The sequence below is a fragment of the Stegostoma tigrinum genome, chromosome 12 (genome assembly GCF_030684315.1).
Source record: "Stegostoma tigrinum isolate sSteTig4 chromosome 12, sSteTig4.hap1, whole genome shotgun sequence".
In the NCBI taxonomy this organism is placed as follows: domain Eukaryota; kingdom Metazoa; phylum Chordata; class Chondrichthyes; order Orectolobiformes; family Stegostomatidae; genus Stegostoma; species Stegostoma tigrinum.
In genome coordinates this window covers 20,570,769-20,587,665 of record NC_081365.1, presented here as the reverse complement: position 1 = coordinate 20,587,665, position 16,897 = coordinate 20,570,769, and the positions used below count along the sequence as shown (strand labels likewise).

The 16,897-nt window shown below is 42.0% G+C and overlaps 1 protein-coding gene across 5 annotated transcripts in view; it reads left to right on the top strand.

The window, feature by feature from the left end:
• The window catches only part of dop1b (DOP1 leucine zipper like protein B), a 154,764-nt gene that overhangs the window by 76,049 nt on the left and 61,818 nt on the right, over positions 1-16,897 (top strand). For all 5 annotated transcript variants that reach the window (XM_059650177.1, XM_059650179.1, XM_059650178.1 and 2 more), the window contains 5 exons: positions 4,836-5,057; positions 5,841-6,480; positions 8,239-8,510; positions 10,666-10,818; positions 15,676-15,776. In XM_059650177.1, coding sequence (XP_059506160.1) covers positions 4,836-5,057; positions 5,841-6,480; positions 8,239-8,510; positions 10,666-10,818; positions 15,676-15,776 — 1,388 coding nt within the window. The remainder of the gene's footprint in view (positions 1-4,835; positions 5,058-5,840; positions 6,481-8,238; positions 8,511-10,665; positions 10,819-15,675; positions 15,777-16,897) is intronic.

The following is a 16,897-nucleotide window of genomic DNA, read 5'->3' as shown; positions in this document are numbered from 1 at the left end:
TGTGGAAGGTGATGGAATTACAACTCTTGTGCAAGGGAATTGGATATTACTTGAATTAACATTCAGAGCCATGGGAGGAAAAGTGTCTTGCACCAATCCATTAAAAACAAAACAAAAATTAAGAACCAGGAATTGGCTCTTGGTCCTTTTGTGAGGCTGCTTTCCATTCTATAAGATTGAAATAGAAGATAGGAACAGAAGTAGACCATTCGTCCCTCTGAGCCTGTTTCTACCATTCGTTATGTTTATGGCTGATCTGATTTTGAGTCTTTAATTCCTCTTTTTCTGTCTGCTCCCCCACCCCACCCAGCTCAGAACTCTGTTTTATTTACTATCAATAATCTAAGTAACCTTTCAAACTCTGCCTTGACCACATTCAATGACCCAGTCTTCTCTGTGTGCTGAAAGAGAACTCCACGGACTAATAACACTCATAAAGAACAATCACCTTTCGTTATCGTTTGTCTCCTTTTCCCTCAGTTTACAAGTTAGAGATCTCCTACTTAAGAATTTGTCCCCTGGTTCTGGAATCATTTCTCTTGGCATCCAACTAGTCAGTTCCTCTTGGCATCTTCTATGCTTCGATAAGATCACCTTTCTTTAAAAACACAGGGATATAGGCCCAACCTGCTCCAACTTTGCCAAAACAACCCCGTTCAACCTGGGAATCAGGTGAGTTAACCTTTTCTCACACAATTATATCCTTTTAAGCAGGCCAAAGCCGTGTGCAGTACTCTTGATCAGGACTCACCAATGCACTCTATAACTGTAGCAAAACTTCCCTACTTTACTATTCCACTCCCCCTGAAATAAATGACAAGGGAATGCATGCATTTCTAATAACTTGATGCACTTGCATACCAACTTCAGTGATTTGTGTACGAGGACACCAAGGTCTGTCTATTCCATAGACGTTTGCAGAGTCTTTCCTATTCTTCGCATTATAACTTGGTCCACCAGATGTTTTCCCACACAATGTATCTAAATCCCTTCAGTAGACTCTTCACATTTTCTTCGGATTGCAGTTTCAATCATCTTTGTGCAATAGCGTATTTAGCTACCACACTTTCACTGACTTGGATGAACGTTTTGCTATGGATTTAAGTAGTTGAAGCCTGAACACACATCCTGTGACTTCATTATTTAATAGCTTAACAACTGGAAAATTACTTATTTATCTCTGCATTCTGTTGTTACCTAACCCATCCCTGATCCATGCTAACGTGCTATCCTTTGCACTGAGTAGTTTGTGTAGCAAGCTTTTGTCTTTTGGAATTCCTCCTTCTCAGAGGCCAAGATGTGACATTTCAATAGTATTGCTGGGGTGACACGTATCTGTTGAGAAGTAACAATGTTTGAAGGGAGAATGTTTCAAGGATTAAATGACATAAATGAAAAATTTATGAGAAGAAAACTGATACCATGCTCCATAAGGGAATGTGATTAAACGATAGTTAAGAGATACAAAAATCTGCCAGTGAATGAAGGATTCCAGGCATACCTCTAAACTATTTATATTTGTATGATTTTCCAAATTTCATCTGCACATGACTTTGACTAATGCTCCTTTCTAAATTTATCAGAGTGCGTTTTGTCATGCATACGGTTAAAGTGATTGTGTGTGTCTTGACAATGTTTTTACATAGTTATGTTTTACCAAAAATGTTTTGTCAGGATCATCATATTTCAAAGCTTGTGCACCTCAGGCCAGTAACTGTCCAAACGTGGGGTGGGGTAGGAAATAAACTTTGGCTAAAAACAGAATGGAAGAAACATGCAGGTCTTTCGTTGTTCTCTGATTTGGTGTCATTGCTTTTTTTGTTGTGATGCCACTACAGTTCTCAACATCATATTTTCATAAATTGCTGATTTGTTTCCTGGGTAGCAGTCTACATAGCAACTCGGATATTATTGGTCTTCTAGACCAAAATAAAAATGGTGATGCTTGCAAAATGCACGTTGCCTGTCTGCATTTAGCTGGAGCGAGGTAACAAGTAAATTTGATGTGCCTTTTTGATTTTGTAATGCCTAAACCAGGTACAGTATGATTTTCTACCTTTGTCCTCATTTACCTCCCACTTGGAGCTGTTTAGCCTTTGCTCGATGTATCCTTCACTGAAAATAAACTTGAAAGAATTTTCCACAGGAACAATTAGCAAACCAGTTAGACTTGAACAAGTGCAGCCAAGAAAACTATTGTCCAAGTAATTCTTTGTTTCTGTGCTTACATTGACTTCCTCCGTGGATTTGTCTTCAGAAGGTACGACCAGTCTGTTCTCTTTTTGTGACTTTATTAATATGAAAGCATCCACAATGGCCGTAATAACTCATTTGTAAAGCTCGACCATTTTAAATGATGTGGGGTTTGGGAAGCTTCTGGAGTCAGCCGTACAGTGCAGAAGAGATCCTCGAGTCCATCAAGTTTATGATGACCCCATCTAGACTATTCTGATTTTCAAGCATTTTGCTCATAATCCTGAATGTCGTGACACATCCAGATATTTTTCTTGTTTAAAGTTGAGGTTTTCTGCCTCTGTTGCCCTCCCAGAAAATGTATTCCGGACCCTCTGAGTGAAAAGAGTTTTCCTGAAATCTGCTCTTGTAGTGGAGAAGCTACCAGGAGACGCGGAGAATTCTTCAGGAAGCTAAACTTTTATTTGCAAACAAAAGCTGTGACAATCAGAAAGTGGCTTGTTATCTTTTTATGCATTTTCAGTTATCATGCTCTTTCTCAGGTTGCCAGCAAGCCCAATAATGTCAGTAGGGTTTATCTTTCTACACTTAGTTAGCAAATCAATGCTGTTAATTTGTTATCTTTCTGTCTCTGCCACTATGGCTGTTTCTTCTTCAAATTAATATAATGATTATTTATTACTACATCTGCCACAATGGTCTTTTGCCTCGGGTTGACCCCATTACATCTTGCTAGTCCTTGCTTCTAAGTTACATGCTTTAATCAACCTAATTAAGCTGCTTTTAATGGCTAGCCTAGTTATACTACCGTTGTTCTACACTCCCTTGACCTGTTCAAGCACCTCATTCTGTTAACGTTTCATTGTACAGCATTTCATTGATTATTGCAACATTCCATAATTCAGTACATCATCCTACTGATCACTAAGATTTAATCCTTTGTCTGCCGCTGCATTTTTATTTTCCATCACTCTAAACCTCCTGCCTTTTTGCCTTTTAACATTCTGCTTGCTTATTACTGCCCCTTCAACTAAGGGGAATAGCTGCTTTCTGTCCACCTTGGCCATGCCCCCTGAATCTTGTACACTATTTAATCAGGATCGAAGATTGCTTTCTGTCAGACAGAAAGCAGAGTGGAACTAGAAGGGTCCTCCTCAAGATGGCATCTGGTGACAAATGGTTTTCCACAAGGATCATTGTTGAGACGACAACTTTTCACTTCGTGCATTTTAATGATCTAGATGAAGGAGCTGAGGGCATTCTGGCTAAGTTTGCAGATGATACGAAGATAGGTGGAGGGACAGGTAGTATTGAGGACGTGGGGAGATTGCAGAAGGATTTGGACAAGTTAGGAGAGTGGGCACAAAAGTGGCAGATGGAGTGCAATGTTGGAAAGTGTGAGGTCATGCACTTTGGTCAGAAGAATAGAGGAATAGTTACTAAATGTGGGAAAAATAATCTGCCGTGCAAAGAGACTTGGGAATATTCTGGACTAGAACTCCCAAGATAAACTTGCGGGTTGAGTCAGTAGTCAGGAAGGCAAATGCAATGTTAGCATTGATTTTGAGAGGACTTGAATATAAAAGCAGGGATGTGCTACTGAAGCTTTATAAGGCTCCGGCCAGGCTACATTTGGAGTATTATGTGCAGTTCTGGGCCCCATGTCTCAGGAAAAATGTACTGGCCCTGGAGTGGGTTTAGAGAATGTCCACAAGAATGGCCCCAGGGATGAAAAGCTTAACATATGAGGAATGTTTGAGGACTCTGGGACTATACTCGTTGGAGTTTAGAAGGATGAGAGGGGCTATAATTGAAATTGCAGAATACTGAATGGCCTGGACAGAGTGGATGTTGGGAAGATGCTTCCGTTGGTAGGAGAGACTCGGACCCGAGGGCACAGCCTTCGACTAAAGGGAAGACTTTTTTTTAGAACGGAGATAAGGAGAAACTTCTTTAACCGGAGTGGTGAATCTGTGGAATTCACTGCCAGAGAAGGCTGTGGAGGGCAGGTCATTGAGTACGTTTTAAGGCTGAGATAGATCAATTCTTGATTGTCAAGGGGATCGAGGGTTACGGGGAGAAAGCAGGAGAATGGGTTTGGGGAACTTATCAGCCATGATTAAATGGCAGAATAGCCTCGATGGGCTGAATGGCCTAACTTGTGCTCCTATGTCTTATGGTCCCCTCTCAGCCTACCGTAAAGAAAACAACCTGAGCCTGTCCAGCATCCTTCATAGCTAAAATGTCCCAACCCAGGCAACATCATGGTCAATCTCCTGTGCAACCTGTCCAGTGCAAAGGTGATTCTTTTGAGTATCAAGACTTTCGTTAATGTTTGACTTTTTTATTTCATAGTTGGATCATTCTGTAACTTTGTAAAATATGCATCTTCAATAGCAGGTTAGATAGGAGAGAGCAGAGGGTGGAAAAAGCAATCTGATGATGAATCCTGTAGGAGTGTAGGTACTGTAAATATTTAGGAGCTTTACTTGATTTGCGTTTGGAGATAATCAAACATTGCTCTGGAATTTCTAATCCTGTGTTTGCATTGATGTAATCGGTGTTGGGGAAAATGTCTTGTGGATTTTATTATTACCTATAATGGGTTATTTTTAATAACACCTATTCCTGGTTGTCTTCAGGAGCTGTATTCTGAAATTCAGACCCAGTACCTTCCACAAATGCTGTGCCACATTGTTCAGTGTTCGATGGAGCACATGGAAAGCCTGAGTCTTCAGGAGCTCACCAAGTGTCTGAAGATGTGCTACAAGGTTCTCAGCAGAATTCAGCTGCCTGCAGCATTCATGGAAGTTGAGGCGCAGAGTGAACAAGAAACTGAGCTGGATCACAGGAGACCAGCTGAGGTGAGGTTGTGATGATGGAGGAGCCACCAGCAAGGTCCACAGTCTGATCCCAGGCTTCTGAAAGTTGGCTCCTCTCAACCAGAATAGACCTACAAGGCCACACCTAAAGAAAGAGCAGACACAAAGAAAGGGAAGTTGTCTATAGTACCTGGAATGACCCCAGGATAACAGGAAGGCCGCAGTCCAAACAAAATGTGCAGGTTAGGTGGTTTGGCCATGCTGATTCACCCGTTAGTGTCCAGGGGTGTGCAGGCTAGGTGGGTTAGCCATGGGAAATGCAGGATTACAGGGATGGGATCAGAGTGTGGGCCTGGGTAGGATGCTGTTCAAAAGGTCATTGTGCACTTGATGGGCCAAATGGCCTGCTTCCACCCTGTAGGGATTCTGATTCTTAGTGATTCAAGTAGTTTGAAGTGTAAACTCTGATGTAATGTAAAGAAATGTAGATTGAAATGTGGAATGTAACCTCCTTTCGAGTGCAGAACCTATTACTCTTCAGAACTCAACAAGCTGTTTTTTGTTTTTGTGTTGCTAACCAGTGTTAACTTTGCATTGAATTATAAAAGTAGACCAAAAAGTCTTATTTTCGATTTATTTGTTTGCTCTCAAAATAGGATCCTATCTATTGCCATTTCCTTTTTATGCTATTCCTAATAAGTCCGTGCTCAATTGGAAATGCAAGTAATGTTGCACACAAGATTTAGCATAAATGAATGTATTTTTTATTAGTCAGATTGGTTTTTGTCAAAATACAAATCAGTGACTGTCACGGTTAAATTTCAGAGTCCTTTACGGGAGGAAGCTAGTGAAACAGTAGTATCTGATGCAGAACACAGCCCAGAAGACAGAGCAGATCCAGTCTTCCCTTCGTTGCGATCTGAGGACAGTGGAATCGGATTGAGTGCAGTGTTGTCCCAGGACCATATTCGCAGAATATATTCTGACCGTGGCAATGTGTGGAAGAGCAATGGAAGCATTCAGGTATCTGTGCAGAATATACAGCAGCTCCTGGCACACTTCACGTTAAAATCTATCTTTGGGACCAGTTGTCAGCTGCAGGGTGTGGTGGGGGAGGACGACAAAATGGACAGCAAGGGAGGAAAGAAGACGTGGGACAAAAAGCAGATTACCGTGCCTCAGTTCAAACAAATGTTGTCTGATTTCTTCACCGTCCGTGCCTCAACGTTAAAACCGAAGAAGCGACAGCGAGGTTTCTTCGTGCAGTTTGACAGTGAGAAGTGTGTGAAGGGTAAAGAGAATTGGGACGTGGATCACATGTTGCAGGAAGTGGATGAAGTGACCGAGGACTGCAGACTGGCATTTGCTGCCAGCTGCCAGCTTCTGCTGGAGTGTAGCAGCTTCCCTGTGTACCTTTCTTTCAAAGAGATTGAAACCTTCTACGTTTCTGCATTCCAGGATGTTGGTAAGCTATTGTCTGTTTCCTTTCTCGTTGACGATTTTACCCTTCTTCGCTTCCATTTTTTTAGTTCCTCTTTCTTCTCCTCCTCCTCCACCCCCTACCCCCAGTGCGTCCAAACAGAGTGCTTCTGAAATTATTTACTCCTGCAGGTATATGGTTCAAAGACACCAATGTCCTAAGAAATCCTTTTCTCTTTGGGCCTGAGTATTTAGTGTTGATCTATTCTCTGTCCTTGTCCACTTTCCAGGTGTTGTCACTGGTTTATGATCAGTTAGGGGACAGAAACTTTCATGTTTTTCTTCGAACCTCTTTGAAACCAGTAGCTGATAGTCACAGTGGGAACTGAACCAGGAAATCTTAATTGTACAGCTCAGATGGAGTTCCACACCAAGTACCTCTGCCTCCAGTGGTCCCTGGTTCATATGTTTCGTTCTCTCCCTTCTTTGGGTGACATGAACCTTAAGTTTGAGCTGATCTTAATTCTCACCATTGTCACTGAAATGGTCAGAGATTTAACCAAGGAGAGCTTTCAACTCTAATGATGTTACGGTAATATTTTTGCGCTCGTAAAATTCTGTTGGTGGTCAGTTTTAAACAAAAAACAATACCGCACAGGAACTGGCCCTTTGGGCCATCAAGTCTGTGCTGACCCATGACTTTCTAAACTAAAACAACTCTTGCCACTGCGCAGTCTGTAACCCTCTATTCCCTACCTATTCATTTGGTTGGGCAAGATGCCTCTTAAACATTGCTATTGTACCTGCTTTCACCACCTCCCTCTCTAACGGTGCATTCCTGGCATTTGCCACTCTTTTTTTTTCTTTAAGTAAAGAACTCACTTCTCATATCTCCTTTAAACTTTCCCCTTTTTACCTTTAAACCTATATTTTCCAGTAATTGACATTTCTACCCTGGTTGGGGGAGGGGTGGGGGGGTGGCGGCGAATCTCTGACTATCGATGCTTCTTGTAATTTTGTAAATTCCTGTGAGATTGCCCCCATCCTTCAACATTCAAGTGAAAACAAACAAGATTGTCAAATTCCTCCTCCTTGCTAATACTCTCTAAACTAGGCAACATCCTTGTAAACCTTTTTTACGTACCCTCTCCAAAGCCTCCACGTTCTTGTAGTGTGCCGACTCGAACTCTACACAGTATTTCCATTGTGGCCGAACTAAAGTTCTTTACGGCAACAACGTGATTTGCAGGTTTTTGTACTTTGTGCCCTGACCATTGAAGGCAAGCATGCTATCTCCTTTATCCATGTATTGTTGCCATTTTCAGCAAACGATGGACTTATACGCCTTGATTCTTCTATATGTTGCTGCTATTCCAGGTTTCTGCCATTTCCCAAATACTTCTGTCCTGCATTGGATCTTCTGAAATGCATCATCTCCACAATTGTCTGAATTAAACTCCATCTGCCATTTCTCTGCTGAATTCTCCAGTCTGTCTATATCTTGTTGTATCCTCTATCAATCCTCCTCACTATCCAGAGCACCCCTAAACCTTGTGTCATATGGAAAGTTAGTAATCAGGCCACCTACCTTCTCCTCCCAAATCGTACAATGTATCAGGGGCCCCAGTACAGAACGCTGCGGAACACCACTGGTCACACATCCAATCGGGAAGGCATCCTTTTGTGGCTGCTCTGCATTTTCTACGACTAAGTCAGTTCCGACATGACTTCACCTTTTTTGTATTGAGCAACGTTGTGTGTAGGATGGCTTAAGTGCCAACCTGTCTCTATTTAAATCTTTCAGGTGATGGGGATGGCTGCCTTCCTCTCTGGTTGAAGTCACTGATGACTCTGTCTTGCTGTATCAGTGATTGCCATGTGCAAAATGTAGCAATTTCAACTTTGCTGGAAATGATCAATCACTCTCACTCGTTGGCGCTAGTCATCGAAGACAAAGTCAAGCGTTACAAAAGTTCTGAATACAGAACGTTCCTGGGAAAGTTGCAGATGATGACCATACCACCCATCACACCAGCAACATTGAACCTTATGGCTGAGAAGACCAATTTCTATCAGGTCTGTTACTTGGCAGCTGTGCTTTAGTTTGTTTACCTGTAACATGCCTGTCGTATTAATGTTTTAGTTTTCCAGCATCCACTTGTGCCATTTTAACAGTTGTCTATTCAAAATTGGGTTGTCACTGAAGAGAGTGTCAAGATTGGAATGGACATTAAATATCTTCCATAAATGAGTGATTACTGGCAAACCATTGTAAACACCAAGTTAAGTGTCACAGTAATTTTCTATTGTGACACCTTGAAATTTAAAATCAACAAGTGTAATTTGATCTTTATAATTCACTTGTGGGATGTGGGCATTGCCGGCTGGCCAGTGTTTATCGTCCCTGTCTCTTGTTGCCCTTGAGAAGGTGGTGGTGAGCTGACTTCTTGATCCCCGGCAGTCCGCATGCTATAGGTTGACCCACAATACCATTAGGGAAGGTATTCCAGGTTTTTGACAGCGCAGGAACTATTTCTCAGTCAGGATGGTGAATGTCTTGGAGGTGAACTTGCAGATCGTGCTGTTCCCATGTACCTGCTGCCCTTGTCCTTCCAGATGCAATTTGCCATGGACTTGGAATGATGTTTGGTGAGTATCTGCAGGGCATCTTGTAGATAGTACACGCTGCTGCTGCTGCTACTACTAAGTGTCAATGGTGGAGGCAGTGGATGTGGTGCCAATCAGGGGGACTGCTTTGTCCTATTTGGTGTCAATCTTCTTGTGTTGTTGGTGCTGTGCCCGTTGAGACAAGTGGGAAATATTCTGTCATCCTCCTGACTTGTCCCTTGTAGGTGAGGGACAGGTTTGGGGGAATCAGGAGGTGAGTGAATAGCTGCAGTATTCCTAGTGTCTGACCTGCTCTTGTGTCTCTGTTTATGCGGTAAGTCCGTTTGAGTTTCTGGTCAATGGTAGCCCTCAGGATGTTGATAGTGGGGGATTCAGCCATGGTTACACCATTCAATGTTGAGGGTGGGGGTGTGGTTAGATCTTATTTGAAATGTCATTGCCTGGCATTTGTGCTGGCATTGCCGGGTGCAAATGTTACATGCAATGTATGTGCTTGGATATTGCCCAGATCTTGTTGCGTTTGTGCGTGGACTGCTTCAGTATCTGGGAATCACAAATGGTGCTGAACACTTGTGAAATCATTGGCAAACATCCCTACTTCTGGCCTTATGATGGAGGGCGGGTCCTTTGTAAAGCAGCTGAAGATGGTTGGGCCTCAGGAACACCTGCAATATAAGTTCTTGAACCCTAGAGATGGAATATCATAGCAGCTGAAGAAATAGTTGGGAATGTGTCTGTCATTTGTGCCAGTATCTACCTATCCCGAGGAATGAGCAGGTCCTGTTCCCCAACTCCCCACCCCCCACCTTATTGCCAATGAGCACTGAGACTAGATCGAACTTTCCCTTTTTTGTTTTGGAGGGTGGCAGGGTGATGCTTTTGAAGGTGAAGGCAAAAAAACCCCTTCTTTCTATAACTAATAAAATCTGTATTGATTGCAGTCCCTGGAATTACCACGCAGGCACAGACAATTTTACTCATCACACGTCATGTGATAGAATTGCATACCCTATAAACTATTCTGAATAATACTGTCCTCTGTATGATGTGTGCCATTCCTTCAGGCGCTCTTTCGGCATATCATTGAGAATTGCAGTATGGAATGCCATTCAATCCTGCATGTGTGCATCTGTTATAGTGGCGATCCAGTTACTCCCAATGTTGTGTGGATTTTGGTGCCTTGATATGTCCGAGTTACCTGGTAAATGCAGTCTGTTTTTAAAGATATGTTTTAAATACTGCATATGTCTTGCTGAAAGAAATTCATGTTGCCAAATCTTTTTGTCTTACTGTCATTAAGACAACTGCAAAAAGACCAAATCAAAAACCAAAAGAACTGCAGATCCTGTAAATCAGGATCAAAAGCAGAAGTTGCTGGAAAACCTCAGTTCTGAGGAAGGGTCACTGGACCTGAAACATTAACTCTGATTTTTTTTTTCTCTTCTCGGATGCTGCAAGACCTGTTCAGCTTTTCCGGCAACTTCTGTTTTTGTGCAACAAGACCAAATTTGAAATGGTCTATATTTTAGGCTAAATCGAGTGTTTTCTATTTCACTGATGTGTTGTGTAGTAAAATATGTTGATATTACCTTTTATTTTACAGAGAGTTGCACATGTTCTATGGAATCAGCTCAATAAGGAGAGCAGGGAGCATCACATTACCTCTGTTGAACTCTTTTATAAATTACACTGCCTTGCTCCAACTGCTAATATTTGTGAGGACATTATTTGTCAGGCATTGCTTCACAAAAATAAAGTAAGTTACTTTCTACATATGCAATCATTACTGCACAGTTTGTAAATGTAATGAGTAAATAAAACCAAATCTCATTAGATCCTAATTAAAGATGAAAAAAAGTCCCTTCATTGCAAAAAAGCCCTGTTTTTAAAAAACGAATTAGCCCATGTTTTCTGTTTATCTTAGACTTATAGCAGATACTTGCACTATAATATTGCTACAAATTTCAAGTTTTTGGGAAAGTTCAATTATATTTAATTTCTGCTAAATGGTCATGATAAACATGCATCATTATATCCCCATTTTATTTGCTTATAATGTTAATTCTTCTAACATTTAAATATCAAATTCACAGAACTCAGTCGTGAGAGGGAAAACTGCAGTTTGAGAATCCATTTGGTCCTGTCATTAAGCAGAACCACCATCCCAGGAAAATGTTTTGAAGCTTTTTTATTGCATATGCTTGTCTGGGTTTCACTCTTTTTTTTGTTACCGTTACAATAAGGACCAGAAACCCAAAGTGTTAAAACAGCAGGAACTTTGTAATGAAGCTGTTTATTCTACAGGCAACAAGGTTTCAACCCAAAATGGCCTATGACATAATTGCGTCAAGTGATAAGACCCTTAAAGACCATCCACCATGCACTTCATACAGTTGCACAACATTTCACTCAGATGCTGATGAGTTCCTTCCCTCGGTCTGGTACTGAACTTGTGCTTGAAATTGCAACATTGATCACACCCAGTTTACTGATTACTAGGATTTTCATTAATAAAAATGTGAAAATATTTCTCAGTATTTACTAGTTGAATCTAATCACAGGAGCAGGAGGAGATAGTTCGACCCCTCTATCTGCTCCACCATACGAAACAATCATGGCTGATCACCTCTCAGCCTCAACTCCACTTTCCTGTCCACTTTCCAAAACCCTTCCCCAGCTCCATAAATTAAATCTGTCTGTTTCCTCAAGTTTATTCAGTATCTCAGCGTTCACCACCTTCTGGGATAATGAACCTACAGATTCATGACGCTTTGAGGAAACTAATTTCTCCTTATTAAATCTACTACCCCATATCATAAAACTGAGTTCTTATTCTAGATTGGCCTGCATGAGGAATCATGCTGTCTATGTTTACCTTGTCAATCTCTTTTTGAATTCATAAATCTCAATTAGATCTTTTTAATTTTTCTAAATTTTAAATCTTTAATTTTCCAGAGACTATAGGCTTAAACTGCTGAATCTCTCTTCATAACACAAACCTCATTGTTTCTGTAATCAGTCTTATGAACCTAGAATTCCTTGGCAACTTAAAATTCCATAGTCCTCCCTGCCCACCCCCACCCCATTGAGATGAACAAGTGATGTTGGTTTAATCTGAGGTTCACCACATCTCTGGTGAGGAGAGAGAGATTGAGTAGAGTCCTTCCTGGTAACCTCAGCCTAGTGTGGAAATTAAACACGCTCTTGGCCTCACTCTGCATCACAAACTGGGTCTAGCTAACTGAGCTAACATTCAATTTTGTTTGCTCGTAATCTGGTTAATGGGCAGGCTAGAGAAAGCATCGTAAAACAGTTCTTGCGCACTCATGGGTATTCCAGCTTTTTGAGCATTGTCGATATTTGTCATTTCATGGTTGGCAGTTGTAAATTGCATTGTTAAAGAACAAAGAAACCTACAGCACAGGAACAGGCCCTTCGGCGAATTGTCAAAGCCCTTGTCTCTTACTTGTCTCTGTCCTGTAAATATCTTTGGTCCTTTATGTTTCTCTCCTCTATTAAGATGCTCCTTGAGTCTCCTTGATTTAGCTTTTTTGGTCACCCTGCCCTGCTCTGTTTGATTGAGCTCTGCTAAAATGCCTTGGGATGTTTTCTAGATACTACATTATTACAAATTTTAATTTGTAGACCGGACTAGGATTTCCCTGTTTACATAATGGGATCATCAACACGTTCCCCTGTCTTGAATTACACGTGGCCATGAAATGATTTAGCTCAGAGCACATCAAAAAAGAGTGTGATACCAGTTGTGATTTTTGTTCTGAGTTTCCTCTTCTTGTGATGTTACGATTGCAAATTGACATTGGCTAATTTCAGGAGGGAGGAAAGCCGGCACGATTCATTGCTCTGTCCTTCCCACTTAAGTGAAATTCAAGTTCTCAACTATTTTTCTGATCACTTCCTTTGGGCCAAAGATCCACCCCAATCCTGGGTCATTTTCCATTCCATTCTGAAATCGGACGTTGCACAAACTTTATCCTTTCTTTCAATGCAAGACAAAATCTTTGATTAAAATCAGCCCCAAACCAGAATTACCCCCAAAAAGTCAGAAATCCTGTGAAATGAACAGCTCACCAATAAAACACAAATGAGGCCAAGTTTTTTGATCGATCTTTGGGTGTCAACTTTCCAGTATGTTCTGTTGAGGCTGAGCCCAAAAAGTGAACCTGAATTTCTGTTCTATTGCTGGAAATTGCAACCAGATGGGAACAAATTGCAGCAATTATCTCTCCAAGTTACTAGTGTACTGCCTTAAGACTTGACATAAATGAATTAGGAAGATAGCCATTCAGCCCTTTGAGTTCGCTCTCTCACTCAATGGAATCGTGGCTCATAAGATTGTGCTTAAATTCCTTGACCCGTCCACCAACTCTCCCACCTATCATCAGGTCCTCCCACCTCACTGACCAATCCCCACCACTGCCTAGCCACACTCACCCACCACCATCTCACTTACATTCCCCAGCCCCACCCCTCCTCTCTGTCTTTATTTCAGAGCTTCCTTCCCTCCGCCCCCACTTCTGAAGAATGCATCAGTTAAGAGGGAAGGCGATGGTCTTGTAGTATTATCACTGGACTGTCGATCCAGAGACTCAGACAACATTCTGGGGACCTGGTTCAATGTCAGCTTCGCTGCATCTCTGCTGCCTGGCCTGCTGTGTTCCTTCAGCTCCACACTGTGTGTTATGTCTGACTCCTCCAGTATCGGGAGTTCCTACTATCTCTGTACTCCCTAGTTCTGCTGTCTCCCACAAGAACAAACAAACTTGCCATGTACACCTTCTCATGACTGAGGATCTCCTTTGCTTCAGTCAAGTGATCCTGCACAAAGCTAAACTCCAGTGTGAATATTACAGCCCATGTAACCTTAAGACAGCCTGCTCCTTCCAGACACGAATCCAGTAAATGGCTTTTGAACCACCACCACTGTTGGATTTACATCCTTCCCTAACTAGAGACCACAGCTGCATGCAGTATTCAAGACATGGTCTCGCCAATGTCCTCCCTAACTCCTTTATTCTTCAGTCATTCACAGGATGAGGTGGTGTTTACATGATGTCACTGGCTAGGCAGCATTTATTGCCCACCTCTAAATGCCGAGAGTAGTTCAGAGTCAACTACCTTAGTATGGGTCTGGAGAAGGATGGCAGTTCCTTTCCCTAAGGGACATTAGTGAACCAGATGGGTATTTTTTCCCAACAATCGGCAATGGATTCATGGTCATCATTAGATTCTTAATTTCAGATATTTATTGAATTCAAAATCTATCATCTGCAATGGTGGGATTTGAACCCAGGTCCCCAGAATGTTATCTGGGTCTCTGGATTGACAGTCCAGTGATAATGCCACTAGGCCATTGCCTCCCCGCCCAACTCATGTAAACTTATTTATAATCTTCAACTCCTTTCATAATAAAGCACTCCATTAGTCATGTTACTTGCTGTTCCTGCATATCTTTTTGTGACTGGAACACCTAAACCCTTTGCAGCTAGGAACTCTGCGACTGTTCTCCATTTAAGTAATTCAATCTGCTTTTTATTCTTCATGCCAAAGTGAACAGTTTCACACTTTCCCACATTATACTGTCATATTTATGATAGCATCACAGCATGGTGTGATCAAGTCCTACCTCTATGTGCCAAGTGCTGGAAAATGGAATTAGAATAATTGGGTGACTGTTTGTTTGTTTGTTTTTGACCAGTGCAGATAAGATGCGCTGAAGGGCTTTTTTGTTCGGTGCTGTAGATCCATCTGAGTATATTTGGCGTATTGTAACTCCCGAGTCATAGAGTTACCATGTAGAAACAGACTCTTCGGTCCAACTTGCCTATGCTGACCGAGTAACTCAAACCCTTAACTAGTCCTGTTTGCCTGCAATTATGCCCATATCAATCTAAATCATTCTTATTTATGTACCTGTCCAAATGACTTTTAAATGTAACTGTACCTGCATCTACCTCTCCCTCTGGCAGCTCATTCCATGCATGCACAATTCTGGATCAAAAGTTGCCCCTCGGGTCCCTTTTTTATAAACTTTTTCCCTCTCATCTTAAACCTATTGCCTGTAGTTTTGGAGCTCCCCTACCCTTGGGGGTGGCGGTGGTATGGGGGTGAACATGTTACCTGTGTTTCGCATGATTTGATAAATCTCTCTAAAAGGCCATCCCTCGGCATCTGACAGTCTAGGGAAAAACTTCCAGCCTACCCAACCTCTCCTTATAACTCATACCCCTCAGTCCTGGCCGTAAGGAATATTTCTGTGTCCTCTGTCCTCCGTAGAAAATAAATGTGAAATGCATTTGTTTCATCTGCTATTAAATCCCCATTCTTTCTCACTCGAGAACCTACACTCATTTTGCATTATTCTCTATTCTCTAGTCCTCCCTTTTTAAGGAGTGAATTACTCTTGTAGTTTTTACCAGTGCCAAAATCCTTATTTCAGCTGATCAGTTCGTGTTCTGCTGAATGCAAAATCATGTTTCAGTTTTGGAGTTGGTGATGCTGAGTTCTCAAATCAACGTGTAATCCCCACACACTTTTTCTATTATTGAGCAATGTTAACCTTCACCATTGACTTCATTCTTTTCACACACAGGGAATCCAATTGGAAGCACTCTTTAGGTTCTCCGTACTGTGGCATTTTACACGGGACATTCAAGGCAACAGAACGTCCTTCTGCAGTCGTTCGTTTGATAGGTAATATCCCCATCTAGAAAGGAAGTTTTTCTTCTTGAAGAGAAAATGTTTTTGTGGCATTGTTAGGGTGGGCTGGAGAGATGGCTGGCAGCTTTGTGCCAACATGCAGGAAAGGTAAACAGAGACTCAGCTGACAATGAGTTGCACTGGAGAGTGCAGCTTAGTCTGACAGGGTGAGGCTGAAGAGTGGAAGATTGACCACACCGTCCATTCCTCCTCATTCGCGAGCCCTACTGGAAGCAGTCTTGTGTAGGAATATCAACGTGAATGGGAATACTTGTGTAACCTCAGCAACAGTCACTGGGTGAGATTGGTGCAATAAGCTTTTTCATTTTTAAAAAGGAAGCCAGAGGACTTTAGACATCATAGGCAAGGCCAATATATACAGCCCATGCTGAATTACCCTGGACAAGGAGGCAACTTGGACTACAGCAGCCTATTGATGTGGGTACACCCAAGATGGTTTTGAGAAGGGAGTTCAAGAACTTTGAACCAGTGGCCATAAAGGAATAGCAATATAGCTCCAAGTGCAGCTGGTGGGCTCTTGGTGGGTGACTTAAAGTTTGTGTTCCTATGCAGCTGTATCCTTCAAGAGAATGCAGGACAAGTAGCATAAAGCTATGTACTCCCAAAAGTTGCAGTTTATGCTGAAAACTAGTGAACGTAACCCAAACACTCTGCTCCAATACAGTTGCAAAGAGCCTAGGTTCAATTCATAGCATCCCAGGCTTAAGTCTTGATTCAAAGCCTGATTTTATTTCACTTTTTTTCACAATTTTCACCACATCGGAAGGTTGTGGGGGTGGCCTGGAGTCTCTGAAGAATAGTGTGGAATGGGCGTGTGCCAGCACTGTGCCCAACAACCAAATTGAAATTTGATAAAAATCTTTAAAAAGGGACATGTGTTTTCATCAAGGTGGAGAAAAGGGGTTGTAAAGCAGCCTGTTTAACTTAACGAGTGGTTTCTCTTCCAACAATTTGGCCTGCAGTACTCCTGCAATGTTGGCCTGCAGTACTCCTGTCAACTGTGGATGTGTCGTTCCCCCCCCCCCCACCCCCCCCCCCCCCCCGCCCCCCGCCTTCTCTCCTGCAAATTTATTCTCATCCAGCAGAACCGTCCC